Genomic DNA, 15,340 nt, shown 5'->3' with positions numbered 1-15,340 from the left:
AAATGCAAAATAACCAACAAATGCCATCAAAAACTTGATCAAAATGCCTCTTTCTTACATAATGAGGATGTTAACTATACAAGTTTAGCAACCTCTGTTGCCAACCACAGCTTAATTTTTTTTTTTTTTCAATTTTTTTTTTTTTTTTCATTTTTTTATCCCGGGGATAACATTTTATCTTATTTATTTTATCATATTTTGAAACCACGCCCACTTGGGGTCAACATGCAAATTGAGGTCAAGGTAAACATTAGTACAGTGTGTATGACTCCACCCCGCTAGTTATTTAAATAATACAGTTGTTTATGACCGGGCGATTAAAGCGTGTGATGTTACTACCCCTGTCAGACGAGCTTATAATCATTCCTGAATCCATGTCTTCTCCCAAGTTTGGGCACAACCATATTTGGAAGTCCAATTGGCTCTCAAATAAGCTCGACCATAAAATTATGTAATGAAAAGAAACAAAACATTCCAGTTACGCTGGACATTGCAGCAAGATGGCAATATACAGTTATACCACCAATGGTCAATCTACTTTGAAGACAGTAGTCTCATCTCCTGATCATTCGAGTTGTCCTCCGAAGAAAAAGCCTCGCGTGGTTCCCGCTTCCTACAAGGTAAATACAACAGGTACAAGTTTTTAAGAGGAGCTAGACTTACCTTTTGCTTATATTATGTTTGAGATTGAATATTTCTCTTGGCAAAAAGACTTTTAACTTACAATTTTCCAGAGTTATTTCAGTGGACATTAAATATTGAGTGAGGACACTCGTGACTCAAATTTGTACACTGCAGACAAATCTTAAGTCTGTGCCAAATATCAATATTCTTCCGGAAACGCGAAGGATTGTGGACGAGTCAAACTGAAGTGTCGCGTGCGGAAATAAACGCTGTGTCATATGAAAATCATACTCCAATGAAAATCGGTTTCCTTTTATACCCATTGGTTAAACGACGCGTGTACGTGTGCACAACAAGCTCTGGCTGTTGCAAGAATTAGTCTTGCATGATTGCAGGAAAGTCTTGCACTGCTGCAGAAATCGATCAAAACGATCCCCGCCAGAGCTTAAAAATGCGACGCCGAAAAATGCACGATGCCGAAAAATGCAACGCCGGTGGTACATTATGGAACAAAATACTTCTGGTCAATTGTCGGGACAGACAGACAGATCAGACTAACCGACCCGACCACCAACTATTAATGTAGAAGCTCCCTGTCGGAGCTTATTTCATAAAAGAGTCCTAAATTCACACTTCATTGGCTTAAATGACCTTTGTTTGAGGAAGTCATACGTTGTTAGTATCCAATCACGGCGGTCCATTCTGACCTCGTTCTCCATAAATTGTCTCATAAGGACGCTATCAGCCGCTTTATACCGTCATTATCCGTTCGGCTTGTGCTTGTGGATAAAGGTATGAAAGATTTCAAGTCTGTGTTTATATTGACAAATATGTCCTTTTTACGTTCTCGTGTTTATGTGCAACTTACCCTTTTCCGCATCGAAACTCCCAGATGCCAAAAAGACACGTGATGATCAAAACAGCGAAAGAGGTACAAGCGATGGTCATAATCGAATAGCCGAACCCGTAATACTCTGTGATGACGCCCCCTAGCAACGGGCCCGCCAATGAGCTAATCGGAAAAATCAAAATGTATTTGTGTTAGTTCATTTCTGGTGGTGACTCAAGAGATATGCAACATCTTTAGTATGAAAGAAATTATTGTATTTGTGGCATGATTGACATATTAAAGGGCAATGAAGAAAATGTAACCAAACTATCGTATCAACTCTTCCTTTTCCGCATGTTTGTTAATTTTACTTATACATGTACTACAAGCAGGAGGACCAGAATGCATTCAGTGCACGAACTGTAGGTGGCGCTATTTGGCCAATTTGCAAAGGAAGTACACACTGCGCAAGCGGGCTTTGGCTCAAACTTTCGGCCAAACCGAGGCTGTGTAGGCTTTCACTATTGATTTACACTGGCGACTTTTTCCCTTGTTTGGTAAATCCTCATCAGAAAAAAAGAGAGCATGAGGACCTCGCCTTCAGGCATTCAACAAACAGCGCCACCAACGGTAGCTTATTGGCTCTCTTACCCAAGTGCGGCCGAACTGTTCCAAAGGCCAGATATAACGGCAGTCAAACCTAATCCACTCGGTATGCCATACCACCTGTAGGATTGAGGTTATGGATTGTATTAATCCAATCAATTAAAAACTTCTGTTTTAACAAGTACAATGCGTAACCTCATACAAGTTTTTCTGAGCTATTTGACTTGTTATCCATCCTGGTGATTTTTTGTAGCAAAAAACAGCAGCCTATACATGTATAGACTAAACATAAAGTTAGCCCAAAAGAAAAAGTCTTTCCATAATTATGTCAAAAAATATGAATATCAATTTGGCGTAAATCTGAACGAGTGCATCATTTCTTTAACTAAATCCAATTTGGTTTCATTGACAGTAAAACGCTGATGGTTGTGGGTTTTGATTTTTTAGAAGAGGAAGATTTCCGTGCTTCAGCACTGTTGCAATAATGCGTTAGTATAAACGTTTATAAGAGTTAAAAACGAACGGTGTAGAAATTGGACATACTCTGCAGAACGTAACATGTCTACAAACGTTGGAGTAGCCAACATGGAAAACGTTGCGGCTGCGATGGGTATGGTAACGCCGGGAAGTACCCCAGTCCTGTAGGATAAACGTTTCAGGTGTTTAAACGTTTTAGTTTTGCAAATCAAAGGGACAGCCAGAACCTTATTACAGTGATGTACATGTACCAGAATTTTTGCATCATTATTGACTATACTACAAACATTTAAGTGGAGTTTGCAGTCGTGAGCAAGTTCGAGTAGTTCACCATTTTTGGCCTAACGAAAATCAACGCAACGTTCCGCTGAGAGTCCTTTTAGAAAGGATCAAAAACTGTTCCGACTGTTAATTATACAGGAACGTTCGCAAATGTATTAACACGGGTACTTTACTTGCTAATGCACCAGTTCTGGCTTCAATGATCTTGGAACTCTTCCGCGTTTTTGGACTGACGTTTTTTGTTCTTAAAGAGAATATAACGTTTACTTGGTTCAACCTGAAGAAACCAAGTTTTTTTAATTATTTGCTATAACGCACCAGTTCTGGACGGGACGCTGCGTGAGGCGTTTTGGGGCGTTCCTAACATCGACCGATTTTTGAAGAGTAAACTTACACAGGCAAGTGCAAAATCTGCGGTAGCCCTAACAGCAGAAACAGTCCACCGCTGCCGGATGCACCTACTACAATCAGTATTCTAGTGCATTTCTGACGTGAGGAAATCAAAATTTTCAAATTAATAGACACAAAAAGTCAAAGTTTTAATGTTTAGCTTTTTCTTATAATTGTTGTTTCTTATAATTATCAGTTGTGAAGTTATATCCTGCTACAAAATAATCTCGAACATTGTTGTGTGAAATTCGGAGCGATGCACTGTCTTTCCATTCTCATTGAAAGTAACTCCTTAACACACACAAGCCCTGCCGATTAAAGTTTGCTCTTACCTTTGCGTCCGCAATGGCACCCCAGATCACTGCGAATAAGCCGTAGCCCAAACCCAAGCTAACAAAGAGCAGACTTATCGCCATCACACTAAAATTAAGCTATCAAGAAGAAAGTGTTAATCAAATAAAATGTGTATAGGAAAAATTATCGTCAAAAAATACAGACACGCACACACACCAAATAAAGGTGGGCGGGAATTATCGTCAAAACTCTGAATGGCCCATTGCAACTTTGCCACTTGAACAGACCTCGCATATCTTAATTCCAAAGATGTTATTTGAAGAAAATGTAATTTGTTTCCATTACCTCGTCCAGAAAAATTGCCAGAGTTGGCTCCAGGGATGCGGTGGCTGCAAAACCAACGAAATTTGCGAATAAAGCGACCCAGACGGCAGGTATGCTCAGCACTCGTCTCACAGAACTAGACTCTTCAGCCTCGTTCCCTGATCAGAAATGGTAAATGACATTGCACGCAGTCAACAGGGAACAACAACCTGAATCTGGCGCCCAATTTGGTCTGGTACCCCCATGCATGATTAATGCAAATACAAATTCGGTGCTTTATGTGCTTTTATTTAATCACTGATGTCCGGGGTCAGAATCTGATGCTTACTAAAGCTTAACATTGATTGGTCTTTTTTTTTTTGCAGCTAATGAGGCCAGGGAGCTGTCTTCCCATTTTGGCGGTAAAAAATAAGACGTGAATCCAAGATTACTTGAGGTAAGTCTACATATAATGATTCGGGAATTGCATCTTCGTCCACGAGTTTGGCCCCATATCGTATCTCATCTTTTATATTTCGTCAGTTGCAGTCCATCTATTTCGGTGTGTGCTTTTGTTCAACAGGGACCCTACACTTGAGTAAACAAAAACCTCAAAGATGGCCTCTGAATGCAATCGCTCTATCAGCCTTTTTTAATTTCGACATTTTACTGGTTTTAAGGATTCAAACCTTGATTAGGCATCAAGAAGTAATTGACGACAACGGTCGACAGGACGAGACCACCAAGGACGAAGAAAGGAATTCTAAATCCTGCAACCTGGTAAGGGAAATCAACAAAACAAATGAAAATGTGTTTGTTTGTTGGGGATGTTTGTTGATTCTGTATGCAAACAACAAAGGGCGTGTCACTCCCCTCACCGTGTGTTGAGCAAATTAGGACTCTGGGAAGACATCATTTTCTTGGTACAATAACAAAATATCACATTTAATAAAAAATTCAAGCACTTTCGCAACTTTACTTCAATCTAAAAATTAGATGAGAAGAAAACAATGTTCTTGGTGTCATCCAAGGCAAATATAATGTCATGTGCGATTCTTTTAACATGCAACTTCTTTCAATTGACTGGAAATTATAGGGGTAGGTATTTGCCTCTTCACTATTTTCTTTTTGTACAGAAAACAACTGCACTCATTGCGTTAACTCATAAACTCCGATAGCAATTTTTCCATACTTACGTGATACAGCAAGCCGCCTACTGCTGGCCCTATTGCGAAAGAAAAGCCGACTGTCGTCTCAACCAGACTCTGTTGATTTAAGAAGGAGGCACCAATGGAAAAAAAGCTCAGCTAAACAGGTGCTCTGAAGTGTGAACTTGCGTTCAGTGATTTTTGCTTTATTAATCAACTATAATCATGCGCGGATCGCGTGCGAATGATTTACTCCTATCTTAAAGTCGTCACTTTTCTGCCGGAATAAAAGTTTACGTTTGCCCTTTGCAGGACAGAATATTTCAATACACATAAATATCTAAATTCATAAATACCTAAGACAGTTTACCCATTCCAATTGTTCGAGAGCCCGTCACATGGCCGGTTTTAAAGGGTTGATAAAGTCCGGCTGGCCTGTCTTAAACACTTTTCCAGTGTCACATGAAATTTGGACTCCTATGAAATCTGGTGCTTTTTACCGTTTTATTGATTCAACGTTCACAATCCTCACGTAGGCATGCGCAATACCACCAGTGAGTCAGTATTTCATAGTACTAAATACACAATATACTGGCACAGGTGCGTTCTGCGCCACTCGCGCACTACGCGCGACCTGCTCGCCAAACTCCATATAAGGAGGGGTTTTTTACTACGACTCGCGAGACTTGAAATACCATAATACAGTTAGAGGGGTGTCCGAAAAACATGAAGTTAAATTGTTGAACAAAGTCGTTGGAAATTTATAATTTTGGACTTGTTTTGACTTTTGGACCGAGAAGTTTTGATTTTTGACCGATGCTGAAAATAACCGTCGCCTTTGGCTCGGGTATAAATTTTCAGTATCCAGAAACGAATCGGTCTTTAACATAGTGTTTAAAACGGCCAGGCACACAGTTATTCCCTCAATAAATGCACGCATTTTTCCCTTTAATTAGTATGGTGGTCATCTTTCGGGTCTTGTGACCCGGAAAAGTGTCATGTTGACCCGGAAAACATGTCGTTTTTACCCGGAAAAGTATCAGGTAGAAATATTATTTGGATTCCGGGTCAATTCGGACGCGGGACCTTTCATAGTGTGGCTTTGTTCCAGCGCCCTCTCAATCTCTCAAATGTAATATAATTGCCCATGAAAGTAACTTTTTATACCACAGCCTTGCCAACATCGTCAGGGCATACAGAAGCTACAATGGCCGATGATGACGTCAGCGCAGCAGCCGAGCCGAGCCCCTCTAAAATGCGAATGGCGAAACTGAACCCAGTGAAGGTAGCGTTTGTGGGCATGTCGATAATAAACCTGTATTATAGCATATAGACAGAAAACGGTTAGTGCACCCCCAGTTGTCAATTGTTAATCTGTATCCTTATGGGCCTTATTGAATAGAAAGTGAGGTAAAATCGTTGGAACTTGGGCAGAGAATTGAGAGCAGGAACATTACTAAATAATTCAAGTCTGCTTAAACGAATAATTTACACTTTGTAATTAAATATTCCCTAATGTTTTAAACCAGATTTAAAAAAAAAATGAAAGTAAATAAGGCTGCATAAATAGTATGGCGCCACCCCATTCAACAGTTAACAATTTATGAAATACATTCAGGGAACACGACAAAAATGGCTACCTCGTGAATACGGTCCATGAAGCAAAAAAAAAGAGAGAACATGAAGAGATTAATGCTCACCCGAACAGAATGTTACATCCTCCCGTGATAAACGAACCGGCGAGAAACGCGAAACGGGCACCCACGATTGGTATCTAAGAAGCAAATACATGTACATGTAATGTTAAAGTCAGTAACTATTACGGTGGATTAGCAAAAAGGGGGAAATGAGCCGGTAGTGGCGCTAACAACCAAATAGCGCCATCTGTTGACGAGTAAAGAACAGAGTTTTGTGAAAGAAATGGTCGGTTTTATTTTTGTTCCTATAGACCTTTCTACGCTTGGTTGGCAAACTACACATTTTGCCAACCACGGGATGCAAAACTATGGAAGGTCCAACACTGCAAAAATGAAGAAGAGTTATTACAGAAAACCATCTATTATTAGATTGTTGGAAAAACAACATTGTCAACAAAGCTTCAACACAATTCCTACACATTTTTTTTTACTGTGTATTGATGGCGTTATGGGGACTTTTTTGGGAAAAAATATGTTGCCAACCACGGCTTCAGTTTATGCGCTTGCGACAGCCCATATAAAATGGCGCCAATGTTTACAAACAAAAGAAATTTAGGTCTATTGAATCCACTGTTACATTCCTCATTCAAAGATGTTGTAGATTAGAACAAGATATTTTGCGTTCCCCTAAATAATGATAGTCTTATTGAATTTTTAGACCAAACAGGGACTTACCATTTTGCCTATTAGGGGCGATCCTATGCTGTATGACAAGGAAAATACGCTGAACACCATCCCAATAACTGTCTGTGATATTCCCCTTTTCTTTGCCTGTTGCAAAGTGACAGGAAATCTTTTGATATAATGAATCCCTAAAAAGCGGATTTCATCCTTCAATCAACTACATGTATCTAAGCAATTTGTCTTATTGAAGCTTGCAGATTTTAACGGCAGTATAGAGGAATAAGCCATTTGCGAGTTAAATTTGAATAAAATCTGGTACGCTGACTTGCTGAAGTCAAATGCTTTCCACACTTCAGTTTTCTTTCAACCAGACCTTTGAAATAGGAAAATTTATAAAAAATGCTGCTGCACAATTTTAACGTGTTTTTAGATTGGGTTATGGTCGAGAATAAGCTTTATGTGGCCTCTCTGGACTCCCATATATTTGCACTAGGTTTAGTTGGGCCCCATTTGCAGTCATCAGCCGACATTTGAAGCAAAAAAAATCAGGAAAAAAAAAAAAAAAAAGACGCGTCGCCACACCACTTTTGGGGCAAGCTCCATACCAGAAACCGGAGACTTTTTTTGGCCTTAGAAGACAAACGAAGGACGCTCACAGGGGGAACGGAATGATAGAAACGCGTTAAAGGGAATGAAACGAACTCCAGTGATGTGCACTGAATGAGACGTACACAATAGCATGAATCTGGCAAAGGGACAGAGAAAAATGAGCATACAGGATGGAATAATACTTTATTTATTCAGATTAATTGGTAAAAACACCTGTCTCCCAAAAATACAACTATCCAATTAAAAGTAGTATACCAAATTTGATTAAAAACCGTCCAACAGAGTAAAAATACATTAACAACAATAATTCGCTTAATTACAATAATTCCCTGAATAATATGAAAAATCTGTTCGACAATTACATGTAGTCGTGTATATTATAATTATTTTGAGTTGCATTATAACAGTGTGTTAATTATCTCAAATTTCTGAAAGATTAACGAAATACAAAGTCAATTGCAAGACTGTGCAGGAAAATATATACTAGAAAAACTGCATAGTTATATTTCTACAGAAATTCTATTGATCATGATAGTCGTTGTGTTTTCCAAGCTTTTGATAGCATTTTTGAATACAACCGTTGAATGTCAATGAATCGAAAAATAAAAGTTTGGAATTTATGGGACGGAGCAGCGTTTTGTGCATTTTCACTTTGACGTAGGCCATGATGACATTTCATGCAAGATTGACTTATTCCTTAAACTTGAGCAGCCTTCGTATTTCTTAGACCTCAAGGATAGACTTTATGCGTATAGCGGCCATCTTATAGGGCATCCTTCGTTATTTTAATTCAGTAACAATGAGTGCTTAAAAGGTTTATTTCTGGTATGTCACAGCGAGACAAATGTATTGCCTCGATGACTGCTACCTATAAGGTCCATATACGCCTTTTTTGAAATATTGTGGGCAAGAAAGAGCGCCTTTTTTCAGTGGGTGACCTCTCTTGTATATTCACCCCGCAAATGTATTATATTATGTTATTCATTTTTTTAAAATTATTTCATTGAAAATAAAACATGACAAAAATAAAAAGCCCCGCTTCCTCCTTTTTTTTCAAACACCCGGACAAGAAACACGTTTTTCTTTTTCGGCCTAAGGAGCCAGCCGACAGGTTGCTTGGTCGAGAATAAGCTTTATGTGGCCTCTCTGGACTCCCATATATTTGCACTCAGTTTAGTCGGGCACCATTTGCAGTCATCAGCCGACATTGGAAGCAAAAAAAAACAGGGAAAAAAAAAAAAGCCGCGTTGCCGCACCACTTTTGGGGCAAGCTCCATACCAGAAACCGGAGACTTTTTTTTTGGGCCTAATGCCTCGCTATGTCCATTGACATAAGAAATTTGGCTAACTTAAAAAAATACAACTTACAAAAAGCCTTTTTGGTTGGGGAAGGAAGAGGGGCATTATCAGTATTTGGTGGGGGACATGGGGGCACGGCAAATTTATGGGGCCCCATCCCCCCCCCCCCCCCCCCCCCACGCGGGTTGAACTTACCTCAATAGGGTAGAACACTGTGATGACCGAGTAAGCCATCATGTTAGTAAGCGCGGCAAAAAAGGTGCCCACAATGGTGGCTATCTGGTGGGATGTAAACCTGCTCTTCGCTGGTTGCTGGTCACCGTCGGCATTAACCGCTTCCTCTGGAGTTGCCAAACCTCTGGGCGGAGTCTCCATCGGAGAAGGCACCTGACTATTTGCATCTTTCTGCGAACCCTCCATGTTGCCGTTTTCGTGTGTTTGAAGCTCCATGGCCTGTCCAAAAATGTCAACATAAAACAAGAAGGGTTTACTAATTTAGTGTAAGGTTCCGTCAAAGCAGTACTTAAAGGGAATATACAACATTTAACAAACATCAACAAATAAAACTACCAAGTTTTTACGAAATACCTTACTAGGATGTTGGCTAATGACAATCTTAAGCATCCTGTAAAATGATGGCACCTGGTGTGAAGTCATTTTCAAGAAAATGGTGTTTTTGTATACATTTCCAACGATGGTCAGCCGACCACCGTTGGAAAAACCTAACTATAACTACTTCTCCAAATTTACTATTTTTCAGTCAAAATTGTGTTTGCTATTGGTAACATGTTCATGAGCGGGTGCAGGCCAGCTAGTGGGTGACCTTACAATTTTCCGGCATCTATAAATTGATCAATTTCATCTTTAGTGGAGTCAGGGAACCAGACTACTTGAATTTTTTTGTTTTTCTTGGCTTTTCCTGCATTTTCGAACACAAAACTTGTCAGTGTAACAACATTTGATCTATTATATTAACCCCTCAAATAGTTCATTTTTGAAAATTACAGCAAAAGCCAATGATGTACATTCACTTTAAGACTAGCGTACTGTCACACTATCCGAAATTCCGATCGGCTATAGGCTTATACAAGTCGTGGTTTTAAGTTCTGTAACGTAATCATTAGACATTTATTTTCTTTAAACAGCATGCGCAAGGCTGTTTAGTAATACAATCGCGGTGATGGCTTTTAGGTAGGGTAGTATTTTACGATCAAATTAATTGTATAGTGCGTGGTTCATTATGGACAATTTCTCGATCGTTTGGATTAATGTAGTGCATCTATTTAGCATAAATAGAGATATACATGTAATGTGTACTTTTCAATGGCAATTGAATTGAACTTCTTCCAGTTTCCACCGTGACATTCACCGACATTTAGTCCAACAATTTAGCTGTTCACTCTTTCGCTGGTGTCACCTTTCATAATACCGTACCATATAATCCGCGTCATTGTATTGTATTATTTGAGTTTAATTAAATTTTATCTATTGTATTTTCCTGCGCATTACAACCACAAATTTAACCTTTGGGCGACACAGCGTCCTACGTTATTCCTTTTAAACAGGACTCCCGATGCAGTTGTACTGTTGTTTCAGGTGCAATGAGTCTATTAATTGTCTTGTATTGCATGTTTTCAATACCTTAGTTTTGTGACTCTCATACCCAGTATTGAGAGTCCCAAATTTTCGGACTAATATTTTCCCTTAGTTTGAATGGGGTCTATTATATAGCCCATGCACTCTTTCTATATGCATATGCGTGCGTGAATGGATAACGGGCTAGCAGTGTGCCTGAAGGTATTTGCTATGGTCTACAAGTTTCTCACAAAGGACCATATGACCATATGACCATATACAATGCAATGCTGCTGCTGCTGCCAATCCGCTTTCAATACAAGTTGAACTGTGCTAGCAACTTCTATGAGAACTAGTGAAAACATGAACTTTGAACCGTAACGGCGAAGTGAACTGAGCTTGATCCTGACCCACTACATGTTCATGTACACATACATGTGGGTCATTCTATAAATTTGGGGTCCAAAGTGTGACATTTTTCCGGTCCCTGTTACCTTGGTACTTTGTAATTTGCCATTCAAGCATCATTAAAAGTGACTTCAAATGATTGTTTATTTGTTGGGTAGGTAGTTTGCTATTCATAATCACTCTTGGAGGATGACTGCATTAAGGAGTGCATCAGAATTATAAAATCATAGATGTCAGATGTAACAGGGACGGGAAAAAAAGTGGACCCCAAATTTATAGAATGACCCATGTACATATACATGCAGGACCTTTTTGTAATAGAGCTCAACAAGTCAGACGTATAGCCATTCGCGGTAAATAGAGACATTCATATCTTCACCGAAAACTTCTATAACCATCTAAAACTGTAGGCTGTTAAAAGTAAATGGGCAATTCCACGGTTACTCACGTTAAATTTTTGATGTACTTTTGAGTTTCCTTGGGCTGTAATTACCTTACTAAAAAGGTTTAATAACTGTTATCCCCATGGTAGATAGAGTAGACCTAGACCTACCTAAGCACCAAAGATGACATCCAAAAAAATGTGTTATGTATAATAAACAAGACGCACAAAATCGGTTGCTCACGTTACGAAAATGCAAAATTACTACTGACGTTTTTTTACTCACCATTCGGCTAATTAATGCCCACACAACACATACATCAAAATGCTATAGTTGCAAGCATGTCACCTGCGAAATTTGAGACCTTAAATCCAATTTTAAGGCAGGTTTTTGGCAGTTCAAAAATCATCCACGTCATTCTCCATGATCTAGAAATGTGAGTGTGATTCACAAAGTATTCTGGGTAGTTAAAAAGTATTCTGGGTCTCCGTTTTCAAAAGAAACTGTGGGTTCACTTGTTATGCTAATCAGCTCGCGTAGAAATTCTCACTTGAATTAGTTCACTGCATCCTTACTTGTTTTTTAATCGATTGCCAAAAGAACATAGCGCCCTCTGTTAAAAAAATGAAACATTCTGCATTCACTCAGATCAACAAGAGGGCACTGTTTTATGTACAAGATGAAAATTTTATAGCTGAGGAGTCTTTTTGCACAATGCATTGCATTAATACATTAACGTGATACATTACATTAACGTGATGTCTCACGTTTGGATTTCGATAACTCTCTGCAAAATTAGAATTAAAAGCTGAATTTTTGGTGATGCAATGCTCACAACAGCAAGTTTGCGAGGCAGAAGTTTCGGGGAACATTGAGGAAACTGTAGTGAGTAAGAAGCTTGCAAATTTGATTCACACTGGTTTTATTATTGCACGATATGGATACCTTAATTTTTGGGACTCTCATACGGAGTATTGAGAGTCCCAAATTTTCGGACTAGACTCGAGGGTTGCAGGGGCATAGGCTTGAAATAGCCTACGCCTATCAAATCACGATTTACATGCCCTCAAATTCTCCGGTATTAGAGCATTTTGTGGGCCGTGAACTTGACGGTTTGTAAAAAAGAAGAGGAGAAGCCGTGAAGAGGACTTGGACCTCGTAGGCCCTTAAACTGCTCCTTTTTTGTAATGGAGCGTAGGCATCCTTTTTCAAACTGGCGATGGGCTTCAGGACTAAAAAGTCTCTGAAAAGTCTTAGGTTTACCCCTTAAAAAAGTGAACAGAAAATGAAAGATGATGAAGTAAGCTTTAATTTGATGTGTGTCTCAAACACCTTGGAGAGTCCTGAGTAATTTTCTTATTTTTTTAAGTGCATGGGCGTAATTATCACTGAGGTCTGTGGTTGTTACTGGTCTGCTAACTTAGATTGTTTAAGGGCGTACTAGTCCAAAAATGAGAGTCGAGAAACTTAAGAGAGTAAGAACATGCAACACCAGAAAATAGACTTGCACATGACACAACCCGTCAAACACCCCTTTAGTACTGCATCAACCAACTGTGCCAACATGGTCAAAAGAAACGCCTGGCACCTAGTCTCTACGTTTCCCACATTCATGTCACGGGAATACTGAAGGGTCAATCTTTTCAAAAAGTTGGGCTTGTCTAGTCTTTATAGGCTTCAAATTTATCTCTCCGGTGTAAAGTGTTGAAGAAAAGTCTCCTTTAGAAATTGCAATCGAGACCTCAAACCTTGTCTTTGTCCCATGCAAATTTGGGAGAATTTTGTTGGCTCAAAAGTGAGTAACGTTGGACTGATTTTGTTTTTGCATGTTTTTCTGCACACAAGGTCCCATCCCCAGTACGATGTTAGGGTGGAGATTTTGTCATAAGTTTTGTTTTTACTGATCTCAAGATTAAAAAAAACCTTTATATTAAATCCTAGCCCATTTATCCATTCTGCCATGGCGTATATATGCATATAGAAAAGAGTGCATAGCGTAATGGGTTAGCACAAAAGAAGATGACACAGAACCAATGCATTGCTGGCTGGAGTGGATTTAATCGACGTTTCGAGACAGTAAAACTTAAACAAAACGAACTTAAACGACAATAACAGAACTAAAACAAGGGGGATAACTGTGGTGATTGAATCAGGTCGAAAAGGGTTTATGAATTTGCTCCAATGGCATTTGAAGGAAGGGTAAACGAATGGTGTGGGGACTTACCAGGTTGGGTGTGTGAGCCTGGGTGTGTGGGTGGGTGTGTGTTGGCTATTAGAAGTGACTGAAAGTGGAGTCTGTAGCGAGCGGAGAGTAGGAGATAAGACAGTGACGGGAGTGAAAAGGAAGATGACAATGGAGCCCCAAAGAAAGTGGACAAAGGAGGAGCTCACAGCCCTTGGTGTCAAGCGGGAGCTATTGTTGTTTGATATTCATCCGTGCTGCACGTTCTACTGTGTTGAGTTGGTGCATCCATTGTATTGGTGGTGATTTGTTCTATAGCGAAAATGTGCATGTAAGAAATGTTGCGGTCTGGGAGATTGAAGTGTTTGGTGGTGGCTTGATCTTTCTTATTGAGTGAACCTTCAGACCTGTGACCCCTGAAGCGAGTTTTTAGAGTGGTGCATGTTTCGCCGATATATTACATGTTGCATTTGGTGCATGTGAGACAGTAGATGATGTTTTGTGAGGTACAGGACAGGTGGCTTTTGATAGGAAAGTTTCACCCTGTAGAACTGCTGCAGACTTGTGTGGTATTGATAGCGTGTTCAGTTGGTGTATCTGTGGGTTTAAGTGACGAAGACACAAGCAAATCTTTCAGGCTTGGGCTCCTTTTATATGCAATCATGGGTGGATGTGGAAAGCAAGACTTCAGTCTGGGTGTGGATTGAAGTATGTTGAAGTTGTGGAGAAGAGTGTTGGCAATATTGGGGAGATTGGGGATGTATGGCAGACTTATAATTAGAGGGATGCGGGTATTGGCATCCTTTGTGTGGCGGGGATTTAGAGCGTTGGAACGGTTGACTGTGCGTGCTCTGGCGAAAGTTTGATTAATTAGAGTGGAGGGGGAGTTGCGTTTCCGAAGTCGGAGACGAAGAGTTTCCAAGCGCTTTTCAAAATCCTCATCATTAGAGCAAATGCGTCGGAGTCGGTGGGCTAGGCTGAAAGGGAGACTCTTTTTGGTGTGGAGGGGATGGCACGAATTGAATGACAAATACTGGTGGGTGTCTATAGGCTTGGAATATATATCCGTGATAAAAAAATCCATTGTCTAGTCGTACAAGAACGTCTTGAGAAAGGCAATGTGTGAGTTGGAAAGCTCATGTGTAAATTTGATAGTTGGGTGGGCGGAGTTACAGTATTCAAGGAACTCATCGAAGGTGGAGCGACTCCCTGACCAAAGCAAGAAAATGCCGTCGATGTATCTCCACCAACAAATTGGTTTGTGTGGAGAATTAGTGAAGAGTTTGGCCTCAAGCTGACCCATGAACAAATGGGCATAATTGGGGGCCATGGCAGTACCCATGGCCGTACCTTGAGTCTGAAGATAATGATCGTTATTGAACTCAAAATTGTTTAATGTGAGTATGAGTTTGATGAAGTTCTTGGGTGTTTCTGTCGAGGGTTCTTTAGATGTGCGAGTGTTGAGGGTGGCGGTGCTTGCTGCGATGCCATCATCGTGTGGTATGTTGGTGTAGAGAGATTTGACATCTAGAGAGGCGATGAGTGTGTGAGGTGGGAGGGGCCCGGTTTGATTGATAATGTCTTTTTTCCGTAGAAAATCATTAGTGTCC

General features: G+C 39.9%; 1 protein-coding gene across 8 annotated transcripts; it reads right to left on the bottom strand.

The window, feature by feature from the left end:
* Window positions 1-203: 203 nt before the first annotated feature.
* On the bottom strand, window positions 204-13,883 carry LOC119732268 (MFS-type transporter SLC18B1-like). 8 transcript variants are annotated; one of them, XM_038205721.1, is made up of 14 exons: window positions 13,773-13,883; window positions 9,378-9,635; window positions 7,326-7,421; window positions 6,654-6,727; window positions 6,121-6,268; window positions 5,002-5,070; window positions 4,495-4,582; window positions 3,848-3,984; window positions 3,541-3,639; window positions 3,213-3,304; window positions 2,603-2,698; window positions 2,105-2,179; window positions 1,493-1,636; window positions 204-613 (listed from the first exon to the last, which is right to left on the bottom strand). In XM_038205721.1, exons 2-14 carry the CDS (start codon window positions 9,630-9,632, stop codon window positions 535-537), a joined length of 1,452 nt encoding a protein of 483 aa, XP_038061649.1. In that variant the 5' UTR covers window positions 9,633-9,635; window positions 13,773-13,883; the 3' UTR covers window positions 204-534. The 8 variants fall into 8 exon arrangements, with proteins under 8 accessions (XP_038061649.1, XP_038061650.1, XP_038061651.1 ...); XM_038205722.1 differs by having other exon boundaries at window positions 9,378-9,639; window positions 13,773-13,882; XM_038205723.1 differs by lacking the exon at window positions 2,105-2,179.
* Window positions 13,884-15,340: the final 1,457 nt, after the last annotated feature.

The sequence above is a fragment of the Patiria miniata genome, unplaced genomic scaffold (assembly GCF_015706575.1).
Source record: "Patiria miniata isolate m_02_andy unplaced genomic scaffold, ASM1570657v1 HiC_scaffold_24, whole genome shotgun sequence".
NCBI classification, from domain to species: Eukaryota; Metazoa; Echinodermata; class Asteroidea; order Valvatida; family Asterinidae; genus Patiria; species Patiria miniata.
Note: the sequence above shows the minus strand (reverse complement) of the source record. Positions and strands in the feature narration are given on the sequence as shown.

Excerpts from the sequence above, each read along its gene's own strand:
- LOC119732268 (XM_038205721.1), bottom strand. The coding sequence starts at position 9,632 with ATGGAGCTTCAAACACACGAAAACGGCAACATGGAGGGTTCGCAGAAA. Across the intron at positions 3,305-3,540 it reads GTGCCATTGCGGACGCAAAG|AAATGCACTAGAATACTGAT; the intron begins GTAAGAGCAAAC and ends TCCTCACGTCAG. Across the intron at positions 2,699-3,212 it reads CAGATTTTGCACTTGCCTGT|GACTGGGGTACTTCCCGGCG; the intron begins GTAAGTTTACTC and ends TTTATCCTACAG.